The 22,833-nt window shown below is 46.3% G+C and overlaps 1 protein-coding gene across 2 annotated transcripts in view; it reads left to right on the forward strand.

The window, feature by feature from the left end:
• Positions 1–22,833, forward strand: part of SCN10A (sodium voltage-gated channel alpha subunit 10) — a 94,508-nt gene that overhangs the window by 21,873 nt on the left and 49,802 nt on the right. The window contains exons 4-12 of one of the 2 annotated variants that reach the window (XM_045037849.1): positions 3,384–3,512; positions 4,093–4,184; positions 6,193–6,414; positions 6,812–6,875; positions 10,303–10,444; positions 10,589–10,786; positions 11,502–11,672; positions 14,935–15,228; positions 17,619–17,730. In XM_045037849.1, coding sequence (XP_044893784.1) covers positions 3,384–3,512; positions 4,093–4,184; positions 6,193–6,414; positions 6,812–6,875; positions 10,303–10,444; positions 10,589–10,786; positions 11,502–11,672; positions 14,935–15,228; positions 17,619–17,730 — 1,424 coding nt within the window. Of the gene's footprint in view, positions 1–3,383; positions 3,513–4,092; positions 4,185–6,192; positions 6,415–6,808; positions 6,876–10,302; positions 10,445–10,588; positions 10,787–11,501; positions 11,673–14,934; positions 15,229–17,618; positions 17,731–22,833 lie in introns of both variants that reach the window. The other variant, XM_045037848.1, reaches the window with a different exon arrangement.

Consider the following 22,833-nt stretch of genomic DNA (forward strand, 5'->3'; position numbering starts at 1 on the left):
TATATAAGATACACAGGCTCGTGATTTAAAAGGTCACAGAGTTCTACAAAGATTCTAACAAAAAGTACAATTTCACGCTCTTCTCTTTGCCCCTAATCCCGTATTTCCAGAGGCGAGTCCTCTCAGATGTTGTACCTCTTTATTCTGATACTTCCCTATCTCTAGTCATATACTCATACTGTATTTTTTATTCTTCCATTTTAGATGTTATCTGTTGGCTTTCTGTTATGGAAAAAAAAAGAATTAGGTCCATGTACCCACACCCTTTTCCTCTCACACTTGTCTCCCTGCTTCAGTTATATTATCATTTTGGGTTAGGTAATCAGACAAGATGTACATCGACTGACTACAGACACGGTTATGTAACAGAATTGCTGAGCAAATGACATGACAGCTGTATCATGCAGTGTCCTTTGATGACATTTTCCTTTAGCACAACATTTTTGCTCTCTCCGGAGTCAATAAGGATTTCATTGCTTCATGTTCTATGTATTTATCACTACTTTGCTCCCAAGCTCTTCTCCGGGGGTTTAATCCTTGCCTCAATTTACTGGATCATGTCAGGTTACCCATCAGTTCCCATTTTTCTTGGGGAAATCACTCCTGGAGCCCTCTAGCTTCCGCCTCAGTCCGGCCTAGGTGTTCTCGAACATGATATGCAGCTCTTGTCTGGAGATTTTTCCTTCTCCATTTTCTTTTGGATTCCGTTTGTCTCTCCCTTGCGTCCCCAGATCTTCCTCTTTATTGGTTGCTTTCTTGTTTGGATGGAGCATCCTATGATAACTTTCTTAGATGGAAAGCACATTTTCGGAGACTTTGCATATCCATAATTGTCTTTATTTTACCCTCATCCTAACAGTTGAGCTTGGGAAGAAATTCTATATGAGAAATTATTCTCCTCAAAATTTTGAAGGCACTTGTTCCATTGTCTTGTACCCTCTAAGGTTGCCATTGAGAAATCTGATGATATTTTGATCTTAATCCTTTGGATATGACCTGCGATTTTTCACTCCCTCAAAAGCAGTAGGGGTCTTCTGTCTGTGCACAATGTTCTGAAACTTGTTGACATTCATTCATGTTCTTGACATTTGTGGGTGTTTTTAACTGAATACGTAGATCCTTAAGTTTGCAGAGATTTTCTTGAATTATTACTTTGATAATTTTCTCTTGTCTCTTTCCTGGTCTAGTTCATTCTAGATCTATTAGACATTGTACCTACTGGTCTGATCATCTCTAATTTTCATGTTTTTTAACCACCTCTCATCATTTCTTTTTATCCCACTTCCTATGAGATCTCTTTCACCTTTATTTCCAGCTCTCCTATTAACGTTTTACTTTCACTGTCATATTTTTATTTCCAAAAGTTCTGTTTTGTTCTTTGAATAGTCTTTATAGCCTTCTGTTCTCATTCTGCATATCCTGGATCTTCTTAACTCTCTAAAAAATATTAATAAGAATTTTCCCCAACTTTTCTTCTGCTCCCTGCGTTGTCTTTTTAGCTTTTCTTTCTTTCCTGTTTGGTCGCTCTAGTCTGTGGTGTTAGAAGCATCCTTCCAATTCCTGATGCTCGTTGGCTAGCGGTTCACATTAAAAGTACAGCATCTTGGGGCGCCTGGGTGGCTCGGTCGGTTAAGCGTCCGACTTCGGCTCAGGTCACGATCTCACGGTCCGTGAGTTCGAGCCCCGCATCAGGCTCTGTGCTGACAGCTCAGAGCCTGGAGCCTGTTTCAGATTCTGTGTCTCCCTCTCTCTCTGCCCCTCCCCTGTTCATGCTCTGTCTCTCTCTGTCTCAAAAATAAATAAACATTAAAAAAAAAAAGTACAGCATCTTCTTGGGCTATTAACCTGACTACAGGCTTCTAGAAACTAAAAGCAGAAGTGAGTGGGTGGATGGGCAGGCTGAGTGCCTTTCAGTATATAAAGTTTCCTTTATACTCCTGTTTCAGCATGCAATCTCTCTCTCTCTGTCTCTCTCGTCCAACTCTTGGAAGAATGAGCATCCAGTCTATTTCCACAGCAGGAGAGGAAGTTCCTCGCTGAATGGCTGCTTCTTGTAAAGCCTTTCAAACCGTATCCAGCTCCACCTGACACACTTTCCCCAAATCCCACTTTCAGAGATATTTAGTATCTCTCCTGAGCAGTCCTGCAGTGTGGGCTGGCTTGCTTCTGGGAACTCCCCACTTCCCGGCTCAGGTTTCAGCTTTCTTGGGTCTGCTTTGTCAGTGACTACCCATCCACATGCTCCCTAGTTTCCAAAATGCTGTTGTGTTCTCCATTATCTTTGCCCTCGTGGATTTATGCTTTAAAAAAAATCCTTCCACCAACATTTGAGAAGGATTTCAAAAAGGATAGAGGTAAATACATATGTTCGATCTGTCATATTTAATCAAGGCTTTCCGTTTTTAACGCTGGTGTTTGTGTTTATGATTTTATAATTTAAAAAACTTACTGTACCCAAAATTACGTGTGCATCTGAATCCCTTTGGTCCTAGAGGGGTAATTCTCGCAGTCTAGCAGCACTAACATCAGCTGGGGATGTGTTAGAAATGCACATTCTTAGGCCCTACTCTTGACTGACTAAATATTCTTATATTTAGAATATTCTGAGGGTGGACCCCAGAATTCTGTTTGAACAAGCCTTCCAGGTGGTTCAGATACTTGCTAGAGATTGAAAACTACTGCCACAGGTAATTGAGAGATTCTAAACATTTGAGAAACACTACCTTACTCTCAACCTCAGCTCCAGATCTGTCTTCACCTCCAAACCCACAAAGTACCCAGCAGACTAAAAGGACTGTTGGATATGACTTCCTCTGGCAAGACCCGTCCTCCAGAGAAAATTTTCATGGATTTAGATGCTTTTCTCTTCCATGACACCCAGCTGTTTCCTGCGTCTTGTGGCTCTTGGACTGGGATTCCTGAGTCCCGAAACATTTGCAGGCCAAGTGCGGTGGGAGAAGAAAACACAGCTGGAAGCAGAGAAGTTTGGAGAGGAGGGATGTAGCTGGACCTTATCCCTGTTCCACATGTCAGTCAACAGCAGGTTGGGAAAGGGGCCTCCAGGTTTCCTCCGGGCATCTCAGCGAACAGGAGCATCCTTGTTCTAGACCTTCTGGTGGTTCTGCACCTGCCGTTGCCCTCTGCCCACCTTCCGAGCTGAAGATGCCGCCAAGTGTCTCAGCCACCTCAATCTGTCCCCACCCCACCCATCTGTGTGACTGCTCTGAGTTCCCCAGTCTGTGTCTCCCCTCCTTACCTTATCTACTTCCCTTTCCCAGCCTCGCTGATGATCTTTGCGTGTTTTCCTTTGGAGCCATTCCAGGAGCTCCCCTTTGAGCTCTCTCCATGGCATGGCTAACACTCCTTTCCACCTCCCCTCCCAGGTATGTCTTCACTGTCATTTATACCTTTGAAGCCTTGATAAAGATTCTGGCAAGAGGATTTTGTCTAAATGAGTTTGCTTACCTGCGAGATCCTTGGAACTGGTTGGATTTTAGCGTCATTACCCTGGCGTGAGTATTTCTCCGTGCTGATGTTTATGTTTGCATGGGGCTTCTGGGTGGCTTGCACTCTGGGGATGTTTCTTCACCTCTGTCCAGCTTCGTCATTTGGAACTTCACGGCCTGGGGTTTCCTTGCCACTAAATGTTGCTTTGGGAGTCACTTTTCAGGGTTAGTCCCATACCTTCGGGGAGAAGTCAGAGTCCTCAACTCTAAGCTGATAAATGGCCTATCACAGTGAGTAGACACGGTTCAGCCTTGCACCTACCTGACCTGAAGATGTTTGCCTGAGTGGGTGGAGAAGATGCGTGTCTGAGGAGACCGGCTGGCCAAGCCCACATGCTTGACTACTCATCCATGCATGTAGTACCCAGAATGTTCTAGATCATAATGCATCTTCTCACAGGGACCATTCTAAATGATATTGCAATAATTAAATTTGTGTGTCAGTCTATAGGTGGACGTGCCATTAGATTTTGTGTCTATTCCGGGTCCCACTGAGGCTCTCGTTACCCCAAATTGTCCTTATTTATGCTGCATGCATTCCCAGGACCCTGTCCTTGAAGGTACTGACCGACTTCTGGTCCCACAGATACATTGGCGAAGCGATAGATCTCCGAGGGATCTCAGGCCTGCGGACATTCAGAGTTCTTAGAGCCTTAAAGACAGTTTCTGTGATCCCAGGTGAGCAGCTTTGACCACCACATGTATTCATAGAACATATGCTGGTTTCCACAGCCTGACGTCCGCCTTTGATTTTTGCAAGAGCCCTATAAAGCGCCAGGGCATGAACTGTTGTCTCCCCGTAAAAGACAAAGGAACTGAGGCCCAGAGAGTAGAAAACACAATCCCAAGTCCTCATCACTATTAAGAGGCAAAATGTGACCTGGAGACCCGATGTCCCAATTCCTAGGCCAATGCTCTGTGCACAGTACCTGACGGACTCACCATCGACAAATGACAAGGTCATGTCCTCATTTTGTGTTCCTGTTGTGGGCTTCAGACAAGCCTCCAGTTGGAGGTCCTCATTTACGTCCTAAACCAAAGGTGTAAACTTGGAAATAGGGAGGAAGGGAGCAGGCAGTCCTAGGCTCTAGTGGGTGTGTTTGCCATTTCTGTATATCTGAAAGCTTGAGCGACAGGCCTGTCTTGGGGCCCACAGAGAGAAAAGGATTGGGCAATTCTTGATCACAGAGAATTCAGAAACAAAAGTAGTTCACAACGCTCGTCTCCTTTGGCCTTCAAACCTCTGTTGTCACCAGTATTTCAGGGATGTGCCTCATCGTCCGCTGAGTTGGTGGAAAGGATAGTGAGTCCAGAGACCAGGCAAAGCTTAAGACAGCTTCCACCTTGTGGCCTGTTGGATTATCTCCCTTCCCTCACCCCTGAGAATCCATGCTCTCATCTGGAAAGCAGAAACGCTCAACCTATGGGTGAAGTCCTTTCTACCATTCTCTGTCCGGCTCTGCAGGGAAGGATCGGAAAGTCTTTGCCAACTTCTGCTGGATAAGCTTCCTCACTTAGTGCTGCCACTTAGTGTCTCTCTCACCTAGTCTTAGCCAGGAAAACCCTGAGCGTTGTTTACAAGACCTGTCCTGTCCACACTCCGTCTCCTGTCTCACCTCTCTCCTATATCCACCTTGCATCATGTTCTAGAATCCACCTGTGGTTCCATAAATGCTCCCTGCCTTTGCTCATCTCCCAGCTCTTGGCCATGCTGCTCCTCTACCAAGAGAGCCCTTCCCCTCTTCACTCAACTAATATTCCTTCCTCGGGGCTCTGCCAAGATTTGACTTTCTCAAGGAAACCCTCTAGTCTCCCTCAACTTCCCCACACTCCACACCATCCCATCCCATCCCCCCCCCAGGCTTCAGGTAGGGGTTGCCTCTGTGTGTGCCCACCTGCTCGATAATGCTATGGCACTTCCCCTCAGTTGTCAGACAACCCCACCACATGCCTGTGCCTTAGCCCCTCCTCAGCTCCTACCCCAGGGGCCAACACAGGTAGTGCTCAATGGGTTATTTGTTAACCAAAATGACAAGACAAGCATCAGTCCCAGACTTCGCCCCTCCTCAGAGTTCTTTCTGCTACCTGTGAAGCTACTCTCTCAAAGAAGCTGATTTCATTTGCCATGGCCACAAATCCTCCCTCCTGAACCTTTACTGCCAGCTGTGCCTGTCCCTGAGGCAGCTCCTTCTGATTAGGTTTTTCCCTTTCTCTCTCTGTCTCCGCCATCTCTCTCTCAACACACACACAAAGGTCCGTGTGCCCCCAGCCTCAAGCTGCCTCCCAGAGATGAAGTGAGTATAGAAAAACAGATGCCAAATTATTAGAGTCAAATTAGAAGCCTCATGTCTAGTCTAGTGCCTGAAACATAGCAGGTATTCAACAATTATTTTTAAAATTGAATTTCTACTGTCAGAAGTGTATTATATTAGCCTTATGATGATAAGAAATATATCACTTGGGTCTCAGTTGTCTCATCTTTACGATGGGACAATAATCTCTGCCTCTGTCTCAGGGCTATTGCGAGGCTTAGATGAGGAGCCGGGCTTGGAACGGCCCCAGGGTTTGTAAAGTACCTCACACTTATACATGGAGAAAGGACAGGATGGTTAAGACGCAGACATGCCAGTGTTCTGTGTGTGTGGTACGTCATCCACGTGGAAGTGTTGCTATCATCTTCCCACAGGGCTGAAGGTCATTGTGGGAGCCCTGATCCACTCGGTGAAGAAACTGGCGGATGTGACCATCCTCACCGTCTTCTGCTTGAGTGTCTTTGCCTTGGTGGGCCTGCAGCTCTTCAAGGGCAACCTCAAGAACAAATGTGTCAAGAATTGTACCGCTCTCAATGAGACAGGCAATTACTCCTCTTATGGAAAACACGAGTGGAACTTCTGCCAAGAGGATGAAGGTCTGGTTGGCAAGGGGGGTGAAGCCCCTGCATACCTACATAAAAATATATTTTTGACTCCTCTTTCCTGCTTAAATGGTTCTCTTGAGCTATATTTTACTTTGGGGTCCCCATTTTCTGTTGCCCATGCCCTATTTACAAGGAAATGAGCTATGAACCTGGGCACAAGTCATTCTGCTGGGGGAGGCTCAGACTGAAGTCACTGCTCCACTTTTCTCTTCCAAGATGGGACTTTTCTCCTTCCGAATGTCCCAGTGTGCCCACTGAAAGCACATAGCCAAGGGAATGCATCTTGCTCAGGCAGAAGATTTGAGAAGTGTTGCCTTTACCACACAAGGCTTGAGCTAGAGGGTTCAGAAGCATATGCAAGGCTTTCATTTCTTCCTTTCTTCTGCAGATTTCTACTACAATAAGCCAGGCACTTCAGATCCCTTACTGTGTGGCAATGGATCTGATGCAGGGTGAGTGCCCAACCCATGACAAAGCACCAATGCCCAGAAGTCCTTCCTCCTTGTCATCATCATTTTCTAGACAGGGACTGGTCTTCAGATCCCAAGGAAGGTGTAGAAATGAATAAGTCATGGCTTTTGTCATCCCAGGCTCAGGGGGAGGGAGTGTATGAGTTAGCTTTTGCCATGTAACAAATAGCCCCAAGATTTCTGTGGCTTAAAACACCAGCTCAGGATTCTGCACATCAGCATGTTGAGCTGAGATCAGCCTGGTGTTTTGGCATTGACTGAGTTTAATCATACATCTGCAAATAATGGACAGATTAGCAGGGGGCCAGCAAATCTAGCTGGTCTCAGCTGGGGTGGCTTCTCTGTTCCATGTGGTCTTATACCCCAGCATGGTCTTATTCTCATGGCAGAGGCAGAGTGCCAAGAGAAAGAGGGGAAGTATGCAAGGACCTAGGGACCTAGGTTTAGAAGAGGCACAGTGTCACTTCTACTGCATTCTGTTGGCCAAAGCAAGTCACTGCCCAGTGCAAATCCAAGAGCTGGGGAGATAAACTGTACCTCTTGATCAGAGGAGCTGCAGCATCCCATTGCAAAGAGATACAGATACGGGCAGGGAAATCGGCGTGGCCGTTTTGGTAATCTACCCCAGGAAGAAACTAATACTCATTAAATATGTTTTGTGTCAAATGTTTTACGTTTAATCATCACAACTCCATCACATGGGTTTCATTATCCACACATGACAGAGGAAGAAACCTGTGTATGACACTTAGCCATTTCAAATTCTTACAGAGGCCAGATACATGACAACAAATGAGAGGATTAGGCTGGGTAGGAACCGAGCGATGACAGTTTGTGCCCCATCCAAAAGGGCCAGCCACCACCCAGTCCGGCTTTGGGTTGCCACGTGGAAATGTTGGTCCATTGCTTCCAGCTCTTCTAACTTTTAAAAGAGAGATAAGGAATTTAGATTTTTATGTGAAATCTCCCAACTACAAACATTGGCTACCAATTCCAAAAAATGTCTACATATTGTGGGCCAAACAAAATATTTCTGCAAGCCAAATTCAGCCTGCAAGCTGCCAGTTTGTGAGCTCTGATGCATATACATAAGGATGCTACCCTGTGAAGAAGCAGTACTGTGCTAGAGACTCCATGGGCCGGGGAAACACAGTGAGGTGATGGTGGGAGGCAGGGCAGGAGGCCAGGGAAGATTTCCTAGAGGTGGTGGTCGAGGGGAGCATTGAAGGGCAGGCAGGGTGTCTCCAGTTTGGTTGAACAAGAGATGGTTTGGATGGAGGCCATTCCAGGTGGCAGAACAGAATGTGAGACAAAGCAAGGGGCGCGGGGTCCCCTCAAGCTTGCCTGATGCTTTGACCACTGGAGCGGGCATGAGCAGAAAGTGTTCAGGCCACAGATCAGCAAGGCTCGTCTTTCCCATCTCCACAGCTGGGGATCCGAAGCCCTGAGCCCAAATGACCCCACTCCCTGAAGGGCTAACAACTCCGTGTTGCCCATGTGGAGCTGAGGGAGACCTATATAGAGCTTTGCCTTGATCTGCTCACTAGAAAAACAATCTCAGATAGAGCTGAAGGATGGAGGTGGAGAATTTGATCAACATCAGCTCCTTGGCCTCTTTCTTCACAAATGCACTTGGCATTTGGTTCTTTGGCTCAGGGATGGGGTTGTTCTGATATCATTTGCCTTTGGCTTAAATCTAAACTGAAGGCCCCCTCAATTCCTTTTCTTGTCTGGATAATGGCATTTCTCATGGCGATGGCTCCAGAGTAGCCCAAGCTACTGTGGTAAAGTTATGGGGTTCATCCACAGCCCCCCAACCCAGCTCCAAAAAAGGCCAGATGTCCTGCTGGGCAGGTCCTGGCCAGGAGATAAAGGGGTGGATAGGGCTGGGAAGGCAAGAGAGGCCCATCCAGGATGATGGGTGGAGTGAGACTTGAACAGCATCCTGTGATGACAGAACCTATGTCCTGTGCTGGGCCACAGAGAAGCCAGAGCCCCGAGCAAAGGCCCGCACTGACCAGTGGCACTGTTCTCAAAGTGGAGACCAAGTACTAGGAAACACTTCATGATTTCCAGGATTCTTTCACATATGTTCTTCTAGTCCATTCTTTTGGTCAGTGCAGGTTAAAAATAACAGGAATTTTCATCTTCATTTTACATACAATATTTACGATGCTGAAGGCACCATGCAAGAACGTTTGTACTGTGGGCTCACTTAATTCTCAGAGCAATTCGTTGTTGATGTGTAACAGCTGTAGTGGGGTTTAATGGAAGACATAGACATACGGCTACCCTCGGAGTTAACAAGCAGGCCTACAGATAACAGGTTGATTAGCTCCTCAGAGGGCAAAACAAAAGACTGTCTGTCTTTAAATGTGGGCCTATAGAGTCCAGGAACTCGCAAATCTCCAACCGAGATTGAAGATAGAGTTGGGATTAATCATAGTCAAGTTGCTGGGACCCTAATCAACTGTATGGGTCCCAGGATTATGTGTTTGCATGGATGTCTGGGATAAGGACAGCCCCTGAGACTGGTGTTGGTGGAGGCATGCTGGAGCAATAGAATCCCAAACTCCAAACAAGGAATTACTGTTTTCTCAGCAGAGTCATCCCACTGGGGCGGGTGAGAGCACCTCACATGCCTTGAGCTTAGACAGACTTCTTTACATCAACTTACTCCCTTATCGTGAGAGAGTAAAGAGTCAGTCCATCACTGCCCCCCTCAGTACTCACGTGGTTATCTTCAATTTGGTCTTCCTTCATCAGTCAGTCTTCATAGGCTACTTGACAGATATACTCCTCCTTTTAAATAAATACACTGGCCTCTGTATGGCTTCAGGCAGCTGACTTCCTTTTTCTGAACCTCAGCTTCCACATCTGTAAGAAAGGATTGTTAAGGTAATTAAATTATAGCATTTATAATGCACTTAGGAGAGAGAGGGGCACATAGTAAGTGCTCAGTGAGTGGAAAGTATCGTTTTCATTATTACGTATAATTGGGGAGTGAGCTTGACTCCCCAGTGTGAGTCCTTTGACGGACAGGTTGGCAGGTGATGCCAGACGGCTCAGGTCTTAAGTCTGCATTATTGTACTGACTCTCCCTCCCCTGGTATGAACTTGCAGGGAGTTAGCCACCTTATGGGATCATGTCGAGGCAGTCAGCTGGCCTTCCCTGGCCGTACCCCTCTGCATGAAACTCTGAAGTGAAAGTATTACCATCCCCATTTAAATGTGCAAGAGAAACTGAGCCTTAAGGAGATCAAGGTCATCCAACTGATCAGAGGGAGGCCAGGTCTTGAGTTCCAATCTTTGACTTCAACGCCTATGGTCTTCCTACAGCCCAGGGCTGCCTTGCCCCCAGTAAACAGAGGGACTGTGCAATTGATGACCTTCTCTATTCTTGCTGCAGCCATTGCCCTGAAGGTTATTTCTGTCTTAAAACATCTGACAACCCAGATTTTAACTACACCAGCTTCGACTCCTTTGCTTGGGCTTTCCTGTCACTGTTCCGCCTCATGACACAGGATTCCTGGGAACGCCTCTACCAGCAGGTATTGAGCTGCATGCCCCCCTACGGACTTGGTTGGAGGCCGGGGAGTCAGATGCATGCCTACGTTTTTCTTGGAAGAGTCTGGCAATGTCAGGGGCCCATGTACTCTGGATACAGATGTCTCTTCTTTCTCTTGAATCTGCAGACGCTGAGGGCTTCTGGGAAAATGTATATGGTCTTTTTCGTGCTGGTCATCTTTCTGGGGTCTTTCTACCTGGTCAACTTGATCTTGGCTGTGGTCACCATGGCATATGAGGAGCAGAACCAGGCCACCATTGATGAAATTGAAGCCAAGGAGAAAAAGTTCCAGGAGGCCCTCGAGATGCTCCGGAAGGAGCAGGAGGTCTGTGAGGGGTGGACACTTTGTGAAATCTGCTGCAGGCTGAACGTTCTTGGGGAGAGGTCTGGAGAAGCCACTTACATTAAGGCTGTAAGAACTGTAAGAACTGTAAGAACGATTTATTGTACCTCAAGCACCATCTTAGGTCAGGTTTTCTCAAAAGGGGAACTTGAATCAAGATCTTGTGCAAGTGATTTATTGAGGGGTGCCCTCAGGAAAAGGAGAAAGAAGGAAGCAGGACAGGAGATGAATTAAACTAGAAAGTGGCCTCAGCTAGAGACCACCTTCAGCCTGATCCCATGCAGAGTTCTGGGGCATAACGTACCACAACGTTAGCCTCTCTTGAGACAAGGGGGCTGGCATTTTACACCCCTATGCCCGCCCCCAGCCAAATGTACAATGAAAGAAAATATTCTGCAGGATGCTGTAGCTGTGATCCATTAACAGCTAACACTCAGGCTGCTGAAGATGAGTGTACTGACCTGGTAAAAGGGATTTGGGCGGGGAATCAGCAGGACACATTACACGGTGTAAATGAAAGAGATGACCCAGAGGTGGCCCTTCCTGCCATGCCTCAATCCCACCACCACCCAGGTCCTAATCCTGACCCTCTCCGTCCTAGGTGCCCTCCCCTCCGTGACATCCCACGACTGAGGGGCACGTTTACGCAAAGCTCAAGCGCATATTGTTGGCTGCAGCTGCTGTTCTCTCTCTTCAGGTGTTGGCAGCACTGGGGATTGACTCAGCTTCTCTCCATTCCCACAATGGATCACCTTTAGCCTCCAAAACTGCCAGTGAGAGAATGCCCAGGATGAAGCCGAGGGTGTCAGAGGGCTCCACAGATGACAGCAAATCACCCCAATCTGATCCTTACAACCAACGCAGGATGGTAAGGAGCTCAAGTTCGTGTTCTAAAGATTACCCGCCTTTGCAGCCGCCACGGACAATAGGTTGGATTGGGAAGAGGTTTGTAGCAGGCAGACAGCAGGAGGCTCAAGATGGGGAGGATGTTTTAGTAATCCAGACAGCCCATCGACCCCCCCACCACACGGTGGCCCAAACTAAGAGAGGGGCATCGTGGATACGGAAAAGGGTTGGATTCTGACTTTTACTGGGGGTAGGGGACAATGAGACTGGGACTGTGGAATGTGGAAGAAGGAGAGAGGAGTCCAAAATGACTCCCAGTTTTCAGAATTGGGCAATCAGATGGGTGGTGATTCTAAGGGAGGAGCACCGGAGGAAGAAACCAGGTTTGTAGGGAAAGTGGTGAGCCCATATTGGACATGCTGACCTTGAGGTGTCCATGGACCTGTGCACAGCAAGCGTTAGCTTCCTTCTAACACTCTGATCTGCAATTCTGTTTGTGGTGCTGAAATCATTTACAAGCTTCTTGCTGACTTTTTGCCTCAGCCCCCACAACCCAGACTCTCACCTGTTGTTGGCAAAGAAGATTACAGCCCCCATCTCTGTGATACAGTCCAGCCTCGGAATAACTTCAGAACCTCACTAGACCCTGTAACAATTCTGTCCACCACCCAAATCTTCTGCATCCCACTCCAAGATTCCCTAGCCTCACCAAGTTTCCTCCCATCACCTCTCTCTCCCTTGGAAGTCCTGTGTATGGCAAACACGTCCTTTCCAGAGGTCGAAGAGATCATAATCCCTTTGTGAAAGAGCAGTTCCCACACTAATAGTATGGGAGAGGGGATCAACTGGCTATTTGTCAGGCCTCCTGTCCCTCAGTTCCCTCTCAGTCCCTTTTCGTATGCTCATCTGAAGGACATTCTACTTTTTATAATACTGTCTCTATAATCCCCAGACTTATGTGTGCATATATGTACACAGATACACTCACATGCACACTGGCCTCAGTGATATCCACACTTCCTCATTCATCAGATTCTGTGCCCTTCCCTTCCTTGTTCTGCCTGTTTTGAGCAGCTCCTGGCATGCACGGGGTACAATGCAGAAGACATTTCAAAGGCGATTTCACTAGGGCTCTGACAATCACAGGACAGACCGAATCATAGCCTCCATGGAAATGTCGAGGATACTGCGAAGCGGGCTTTAACTCCCCTCATACAGTCAGCCTCACATAAATTAGCACCTGGATGTCCAATAATGGGGCACAAACACACCAGATGGACATGTGTGCTCATCTCTCCGGCTAGGTTTACCTTCAAATGGGCAAAAGAGGAACTGTGTCTTGTTAATTCAACAATACTAGGTGCATGATGTGCACCTAGAGATGACTGATGGTCCATTTCCCAAGGACTTCCATTTGGTGGAGGAGGCAGATATGTAAACAATTGTGTGCTAGATACTATATTAGGGAAACATACATGGTGTTTTGGGAATAGAAGAGGAAGCATCCACGCTTATGGGAGTGGAGGTGTATCAAGAAAGACTTCACGGAGGAGGAGATCATTGAGATGAATAGTAAATAGTGAGTAGGGGTTCCTCTAATAACTGAGGACTGCAGGGGAGGGGGGGGAGGAGTATTTTCCAGGCCTCAAATAGAACGTATATGTGCCAAAGCAGGGAAGCACCCTTTGGGTACCTCTTTAACGCTAACTAAAGGATTGAAATTCATTCAAGAGGGCATCCCCTTCCTCTTTTCCCAGGTGCGTTCCTGTGGTAAACAGACCATCAGCAGTGTTTATATAAAGTCATTTTCCAAACAGCAGCAATGGGTGAGAGGTTAGGGGTAGCAAACAACAAGAGACACAGCAGAGGTTTCAGGGAACCCCCAGGATACAAGTTGGCCTGCTTGGATGATGCATTTTAAGACAAGTCTAGTACTTAGATTCAGAAGTCATTGGCCACCATTGGTCAAACAGGTTAATTCTGAAGTATTAGTTGGTGGCCAGGGAAGCACCACCTGTCAAACATGGGACCAAAATTTTCTTCTTAGTTTGTTTCATTTGTTTGCTTACTGCCCACCTGCAAATAACTCAGCCATCCCATTTTTAACAAGAATTTGCTAATTCTACTCCTTTACTTCAAAAGTGGGAAGGATTCGTGGGGTTTTATGAGTTTCATAATCCTTGGACATATATTCTAGGCAAAGAGTGCTCTGTTTATGATACCAGGATTGCAATGATAGTTGCTGAACAGTGTCGGGCTCCAAATAATCCAAAAAGGAAGCTTCAGTTCTGTGGGATAGGGGGATAAGCAAGGAGGACTCTAATTGACAAAATGTCCCAACTTTAGTAGTTTAGTAAATAATTGGAATTAAGGAAGGGGGAACATTCAGCAGTATGACAAAGTTTGGTAGCAAGTCAGCGTGTAGATGCCTACAAATAGTTCATATGGCTTAGAATAGAACTGATAACTTGTTATGGTCAGGCTCCCACAGTGGTCATGGGCACTGGCCAACCCAGCATACTCACCCTCCAGGGGCTCTAGGCCTGTGAATTAGCTCCTTTTCTCTGGCAACTGTAAGCCTCGCCATTCCCTCAGTGGAAGATTTTGATGGGAAATGTTTATTGATTTGGAGGCATGGCATTATTCTTCCAGGAAATTAGGCTGCAACTCTCCCTTCAATCTCCCCATTGTTGACTATTCAAAGTTTGCCTCAAGGGATCTTGGAAGCTCATTACATTACAAAGCTCTTGTCTCCTCCTGCACCACACAAACTCTCACATTTGTATAGGCTGGATCTAATGAATTGCAGAACCTAATTTGCAGACAATAAAGTGCACTTGTTCATTCAACAAACCATTTACCGAGCTTGTTCCAATACTGGTGTGCATAATAGTCTCCTTAGGTCACAGCTTTACTTGTGGAGCAGGGAACTTAAGACAGTTTTGTCCAGTCCTATGGGCTAAGGCTGTAAATAGCTGACTCGTCTGGGTGACAAGATTGTCTTCTGACATCCTTGGCCATCGTGACCTACCTGCTGATCTTAAGCACTCTGCAATCACTCTTGGCCTTTTCCCAGGCCATGTCAAAAATATTCTTTTCTCCTGTTCTCTTCCCATGTTTACCTAGAATACCCCTTGAATCTATGTCTTAAATTTTTTTCTGGAAGTTCATGAGAATAAGGGCAGGGAAATAGGAATGGGTGGAGGAAGTGTTGAGCTCCAGATATGCCTGCAGGATGGGCTTCCAGCCTGCCTTTTTTCCTGGTCCTTTGGGGCAATGCCCAGTCTTTCCTAGGTCTCACCTCTGGGAGGCGCCGGGCTAGCCACGGCAGTGTGTTCCATTTCCGGGCCCCTTGCCTGGACGCCTCATTCCCTGATGGGGCCACAGATGATGGAGTCTTTCCTGGAGACCGTGACAGCCGTCGGGGCTCCCTGCTGCTGGGTGGGGGTGCCGGCCAGCAAGGCCCCCTCCCTAGGAGTCCGCTGCCTCAGCCCTCCAACCCTGGCTCAGGACTTGGAGAAGACGGACACTCCACATTGCCCACCGGTGAGCTTGCTCCTGGAGGCATCGAAGTCTCGGTAAGTTGGTCAATGCTCCAGATCTCTTGAGCTGCCCTCCAGGTGAGGGCCAACAAACACTGAGTGCCACCCATGGAAGGCTCCTTTAGACAACATCGTGTCCAACATTTCCCCTCTATATCCCCATTTTACAGACAGGGCAGGTGAGAGTCAGAGATACTGGATTTGCCTGAGGTCAAACTGGTTTTCTGGTTTCCTCTGCAGTACAATAATACAAATTATTTTCCAGCTGATCCTTTTATTTTTCTCTGTGTTCCTCTGTCTCCACTCACTATTACTGCTTTAGAGACAGGCCTGCCTGGTTCCTGGATGAGTATGAGAAGAAGGGAAGGTTCTTCCCTTTCTGCTTGTAGCTCTGTGCGAACTATGCTGGGTTTGGCCCATGGGGCCCAGAGAAATCCTGGGAGGTGCCCTGGATAGATATTAGCAGAAGCCAAGTATCCCTTGCTTTACTCAGAGAAGCAATAACTTGCCAAAATGTACAAATTAGGCAACAGTGACTAACTGGTGAGCACTCTTCATAGAATAATCGCAGAGTGCAATGGAAAACCAGGGACTCCTCATTGGATTGAGAGCTGTGATTTAATTTGAGCTCTCCCTTAGGTTCAGTAATGATGCTTCCAGTGTTTTTCATTTGCCCTCTCTGGCTAGCCAGGGACCCAGAGCAGTTCTCAAACAGACTTGTAGACTAACCAGGATATGGCTCTCCTGACTTGGATAAGTCCTACAAGGTTACCTTAGCTCCATCTCTGATTGGATGCCATGTGATCCCAGCAAGAAACAGATACCACTCCAGTGGGCAATTGGGGGAGAGGTATGCACTGGGCTTTGAACTGAGAAGGGACAGTGAGGCACTTAGAGATGAGCAATGGTGGGAAGCTGTTATATGCTTAGGCTGAAGTGGTGAGGGGAAGGACCAGAACCAGAACCCAGCAAGACCCGGGAGGTCCCACAGAACTTGTGATCCAGGGGGGAGGTCAGTCATAGCGCTGCAGGGAAGAAGCCAGGTGATAATAGTCCCTCTCCTTCCAGACTCTGATCTTCTGTCTGTGCCTCCCATTGGCCAAGCCTGACCAGAACGAGAGAGTACAGACCACCTTCCCCAGGCACAGGGCAGGGTAGAGAAGGTGGAGAGTGGGTCTCCAAGAGCCAAGAAAGAGTCATCAACAGAGTCCAAAAGTCAAAGCCAACCTGCAGACCTCTCTTGGAATTGCTTTAACACTCCAAAAAATACCTCATTCAGGAATTTCTCCCTAGATTATCACCTTCCTAGATATTCTGACTTTGATTCATTTTAGTTAAGTTATTCAGCTAGTGTAAGATTAACTCTTTAAGCCCTCTGTGTCACATGGACGTGGGTTTCAATCATAGGTTTGCCATTTACCAACTGAGTCACCTGTAACAAGCCCCTTAAATTCTTCAGGCCTCCAAGTCCCCCATTAAAAAGGTTTCTAAATAGCTGAAGGGTTAAATGGAATCATAAAGTGCCTGCACTGATACACATTTGCCTGAAAATAACAATAGCTATGCTAGCATCTCTTGTTGAGTCCTCATGGTTGAAAACTTTCTGAACATTCTTTGTATGTGTTAAAGTACTTACTATCTACCTATGAACTTCACCTATGGCATGTGCTCATGCCTGCTGAATTTGGATTCTGAATGTGCAGTGCAGTGCCAGAATCAGCTTCTATGGGCCCCAGACTCCCCACATCTGGGGTAGTGTAGGACTAAAGTTAGAGCACAGAACCCAGATGGAACTTCCCCGGGAAGGCCCAAAGAGGGAAGGTTCAAAAGGGCTGTGTCAAACAACTAACACTGGAGAATCAAGACACACAAATATTCCCTCAGAAAGAAAAGGACCGTGTGGAGCTGGAACTGAGTTATGTGCTGGGGAGAGAAAGGGGCCTATCAGAAGGGAGGTCAAAAAAAAACCTGTCCTGGAAGAGGAATTCTGTCTGAACACCATATGCCCAGCACAGACGAAGTCTTGGAATGACTTCCTGGCCCACCGCTCCTGCAGCTGTCACTTCCCTTTAGTAGAAACCTCAGAGACCCTTGAGGCAGCCCCATCCCCACACTGCTGCCCGAGGACTCTGTCCTCAGGCAGGAATTAGCAGACCCTCAGGTGAGCCCAGGTTATAATGTCAGCTACAAAGCTAGACTCTGCTTGCACCCCCAACTCTATGTCCTGGTCCTCATGCCTAAGCTCTTACCCCAAGTTCAAGAAGCAGCCCCATTTCCCAAATGGGAAAGCACAGCTACAGAGGAACATAGCTTCACCAGGCAACTCACAACCACATGAGATGGGCCAATAAGAGGCTGAGTGACCCATTTTTGCCACTGATGACTTCAGGTTGGGGGGAATATCCTGATTGTTTGTGTCCCAGCAGGCATTTGATGCAGGACAGAAGAAGACTTTCTTATCGGCAGAATACCTGAATGAACCTTTCCGAGCCCAAAGGGCAATGAGTGTTGTCAGCATCATGACCTCTGTCCTTGAGGGTAAGTACTGCTCATTGGAATTTCCATCAACTGTGCTGTGATGAGTCTGCATTTGAGCAGCAGAGGGGATGCCCCAAATCTGTGTCAAATATATCGCCCATCTGTGTCCTGGGATCCTAAATACTCCTCTTTCTTATGCCCTTGGCCCCATCACCCTTTATCAATGTGTTTTTTTAAATGTGGATAATTTTTCAAAAACAATAGAATCCAATGAGTTTGAAACACCCTATTCATCTCTTGTTTAAATTAACATCAGCCTCATATGTATTCATAAAACTAAATTTTAGAAAGTGATCTGGCAGAAACCAGAGAATTTCAAGCTATCTCAGGTATGCAAAAAATTTTACAGTCCTTAATTTTCAAGTATGGTGAAATTATCCTGTCATTTTTCATGGTTGCAACTCGTATGGTTATAACTTAATTTTTGTCTCAAGCCCACATTATGCTGAGCATTGGAAGATAATTTAAGTAAATTAATCAGTCAATTTAACTAAATTCTTGTTAATTTAGGGCTCTATCAATCAAATGGGAGCCCATTCAGCCTCCTCAGGGATGTGTCTAAGTTCCAGTTGCTTCTACCAAGCCAGGGGCTGGAAGAAGGCAACAGCACTGGGTCATGGTCACCTGACACACAAGTTCCCAAAGAGCATGATTGTATCCTGTATTAAGGCCTGTCTTCTTATCCGGCCTTTATTTTGCCTCAGGGCATGGAAAATATGGCCTTAGTCTTGTCCAGCCATGTGTCTCCCCTAGACAAATTTAACATGTACTGGGCTGAAGGAGGGAGGGGGAACTTAGATGCTGGTGTGTTCCTGAGAAAGGGCTCTGTGCGCTCCCCTCCCAGCCCTGGACTGAATCCTAACTGTGGGGGAGGGCATGGCGAAACAAACAAACAAAAAAAAGATGTTTGAGGGATTTGAAAACAGAGCCAATCTATGCCTTACTTTCTAGGTGAAGTGAGAGGTGGCAAGTCTTAGAAAAAGACTCACATGCCCAGCATGGTACAGAAACTATACAGTAGAGAAGCAGGTGACCGACCTGGGTAGACAAGGCCTGAGGCAGCCTCTGAGAGTGCCCGTGGCCTGCATAGCAGGAAAGTAGCTAGGTGATGACCTTGCCCCACTTGAGGGTTAGGGAAGGTGAGTGAGAGTCAAAGGGAGAACAGCCATCTCCGTGGCTCTCCCACCGGAGACCACATGGGAACTACAATGACTCCAGTAAAATATACTTGGCAATGACCAAGGACCAGCCCAACACTCTTCCGACCCTGAGCTCTCCAGAACTCAGATGCAACCTCAGATAGTGATGTAATAGCAGACACTGAATTAACCAAAACAAGATCCCCAGGTTGAGGACTTGTGGTATATATTGAATTCAATTATGAATTCAAGTTACTTTTCTTGCATGCATGAATTTGTGCTTTGTGAAATGTATACATATTTCAGTAACAACAGTGTGTACATTTTTCTCATATTATTTATCAAAAATCATTTGCCATTGTAATAATGTCTGTATGCCTAACATTTTTTATGGCTGCATAGAATCTAACCATGCTATGCCCATGACTTTTTGTTGGCCAGGTGGGTTGCTTGGATTCTTTTTCCTTTTTGCTCTTAGCCATCAGACAGTTAATGTTAAAAACAAACAGCTTGCTTTTTCATTTATTCCCCAGAATTATCAAGCTTCCTCCTCCTCTTTTTTTCTTTCATTTGTTTACTCTTCAACAAGCATTTGACAAACACCTGCTATGTGTCTGGCATTACTCCGGTGCTGGGAATTCAGTGGTGAACAAGATAGAAGCCTGCACACATGGAATCTACATTCTGGGGGGCGGGGTATACAGATAAACCCAAACAGAGATTCAGGTGGGGATATTAGTAGGAGAAAAAAGAAAGTAAGGTAGGAGATGGAGAATAAGGGACTGCAGAGGGGCTGCTTCAGATAAGGGGGATGTCGAAGGCCGTTCTCTCTAGGGAGACCAGAAATCTCAATGAAGTAAGAGAAGCGGTCTTATGAGAACCTACAGGACAGAGTTCCATGACAGGTGAAGGGCAAATGCAGTGTAGTTGATGGGAATGAGACAGGAATGAACAAAATGAATGTTCTAAACACATCCCGATTCAGGTAAGAACAAAAGAGATCTCTGAATCAATGAGAAGAAACAGAGGATAATAGTTAAGAACACAGACCCTGGAGCCTGACTGCCTGGGTTTGCATCTTGGCTCTGCCACGCTGGGTAAGCTGTGCAACTTTGGAGCTCCGTTAACTTCTCTGTGCTTCCAGTGCCTAACCTGTAAAAGAGTGAATATGTGTTTATCTTCTAGGGTTTTGTGAGGATTAAGTGGGTTAGCATAAGTAAAGTGCTTAGATCCATGACTGGCACTTGGTAAATATTCAGCAGATGTTGGCTATTCTTTTTCTTTTCTAATATTTATTTATTTATTTATTTATTTATTTATTTATTTATTGGGCGAAGGGGGGGGGGTGGCAGAGAGAGAGAGGAAGAGAAAGAATCCCAAGCAGGCTCCACGCTTTCAGCTCAGTCTCACAAATCATAAGATCATGACCTGAGCTGCAATCAAGGGTCAGACGCTTAACTGACTCAGCCACCCAGGTGCCCCAGACGTTGGCCATTCTTATTTGCTCAGTTGTAAATAAGGGCAGAGATGTGTCTGTTTTGCTCACAGCTGGATTTCCAGTACCTGAAAGGACAGTGTGTGGCATATAGTAGGCATTCAACAAACAGTTGTTGGTGGATGAGAGTGACGTTTGGGGGTGGTGCTCATTGCAATGACCTGAACTGATAAACAGGAAGAGGATAAGGAATGGTCAGATATCCTGAGGTAGGACGCACTTCCCCTCAAGAAAGGTGCTGTGAGAATAGACTAGGAAAAGCAGGAGACACACGGACATCTTTAAGAGAATCTGGGTACAGACAACCTTAGATTAGGGCAAAGAGGTCAAGGTTGCTTGAGCATAGGGCAGATGACCTGTGATCGTCTCTGGTCTGACATTATAACCACTGCACTCACGGAATACAGGAGGGATGCATGGAGCTGTCAAGGGTTGTGACGAGGTACACAGAAGCCACCTCTTTGGGAATGATCGTGCCCGGGGAAGTTTGACCCAAGCCAATAAGAACTTGGCAGTTCCCTGAGCTCAGGGCACGTGAACCATCTTTGTTTGACACACCAGCAAGCACTTGACACTTGTCCAGACCAGAAGACCAGAAGCAGGAGCACAGTGTGAGCACAACACAGTTTCTGCCCTCGTGCTGAGTGGGAGAGAGGGACGTGGAACAAATTCTTACCAGGCTGCTGAGTGTCTTGAAGGGGAAGTGTAGGATGCTAAAGGAAATACGGTAAGTTTAGCCTGGGGTTAGGGGAGTATTCCAAGCAGAAAGGACGGCAAAATCTCCGAAGCAGAAGACAGCATAATATCTGAAGAAATGAAAAGGACTGATGTGGCAGGAACACAGAGAGCGAGGAAGAGAGGGGCTCAAAATAAGGCTAGCGAGATGGACTGGGGCCAGACCCGCAGAATTTCCTACATCAAATTAAGGATTTTGGACTTCATCCTAAAAGCAGTGAGGTGCCATTAAAGGATTGGAGGCAAGGGAGCTACATTTGCATTTTATAAAGGTTACTCTGAATACGTGTAGAGAATGGAATTAAGAGGGGAAGAGTGTTGGCAAGGAAACCAGTGGGGAGGAAACCAGCTGAGAGATGGCAGGGCCTGGACTCTGGGTGGTGGCAGTGGGGGTGATAGGAAAAGGGAGGATTTAAGAGCTAAGAGCTGTAGGATCCAGGACTTGGTGGTTTGCACGGTTCTGGCATAAGCGACTGAAGGGATACTCATAAAGGAACGTGTTAGAGGGGTTCACTGGGGAAAGATGAGAGGAAAGATCATCAGTTGAGTCTGGGATATAGTGGGTTTCAGATGCCCTTGGGATATCCAGGTGGGAATGTCGGGTAGGACGTCAGAATTATAATAAATGGGTCTAGAATTAGAAGATGAGGGTGGCCTAGAGATACAGATTTTAAAGCTGTTTGAATGTAGATAGTAATTTTGGAATGGTGCGAATGGATTAGATGACACAGGGAATTAAGAGGAGAAGGTCTGGGGCAGAGCTCTAAAGACCCTGTAATGTTTGGTCATTGAGCAGAAGAGACAGAGCCAGCAGAGGAGGCTGAGAAGGAATGCCCAGAAGTAGGAAAAGACCCAGAAGAGCCCAACACAGACCCAAGGGCCTGAATTCCTTCAGGAAGAATACAAAGGTCAAAAGGGACAATGCTACAGAAAGATCAAGTAAGATCAAGCCCAGAAAGAATCCAGGGCTTTAGTCACATGGATATCTTTGGTGATCTGAGCAAAAGAGGATTGGCAGGGTAGGGGAGGAGGCTGAAGAACGGGGGTGCAGTGGTGGAGAAGGACATATTGTATACAGACACATTTTTCAAAAGTTTGCCTGTGAAGGGGAAGAGATAGAAAATGACACCAGCGTGTAGGTAGCTTTGAAGGAAGATTTTTTTTTGCTTCTGGTGTGGAGTTTTTAAAAAGCATATTTGCAGCAACGTGGATGGAACTGGAAGGGACTATGCTGAGTGAAATAAGTCAGAGAAGGACAGATATCATATGTTTTCACTCATAAGTGGATCTTGAGGAACTTAACAGAAGACCATGGGGGGGGGGGGAAGGGAAGGGGAAAAATAGTTACAAACAGAGAGGGAGGGAGGCAAACCACAAGAGACTCTTAAATACAGAGAACAAACTGAGGGTGGATGGGGGTGGGGGAGGGGGGAGAGTGGGTGATGGGCACTTGTTGGGATGAGTGCTGGCTGTTGTATGTAAGCCAATTTGGCAATAAGTTATATTAAAAAGACAAAAAAAATAATAATAATAAAGTTCATCTTGACCTGAATGAATGAATGGATGGATGGATGGATGGATGAATGAATGAATGAATGAATGAATAAATAAATAAATAAATAAATAAATAAATAAATAAATAAATAAATGCAAGTAACCATATTTACATGCTAATGGGGAGGATCCATAATAATAGGAAAGAATGAAGATAAAGGAAAGAGAACGTTCCATCAA

Source organism: Felis catus, chromosome C2, assembly GCF_018350175.1.
Source record: "Felis catus isolate Fca126 chromosome C2, F.catus_Fca126_mat1.0, whole genome shotgun sequence".
In the NCBI taxonomy this organism is placed as follows: Eukaryota; Metazoa; Chordata; class Mammalia; order Carnivora; family Felidae; genus Felis; species Felis catus.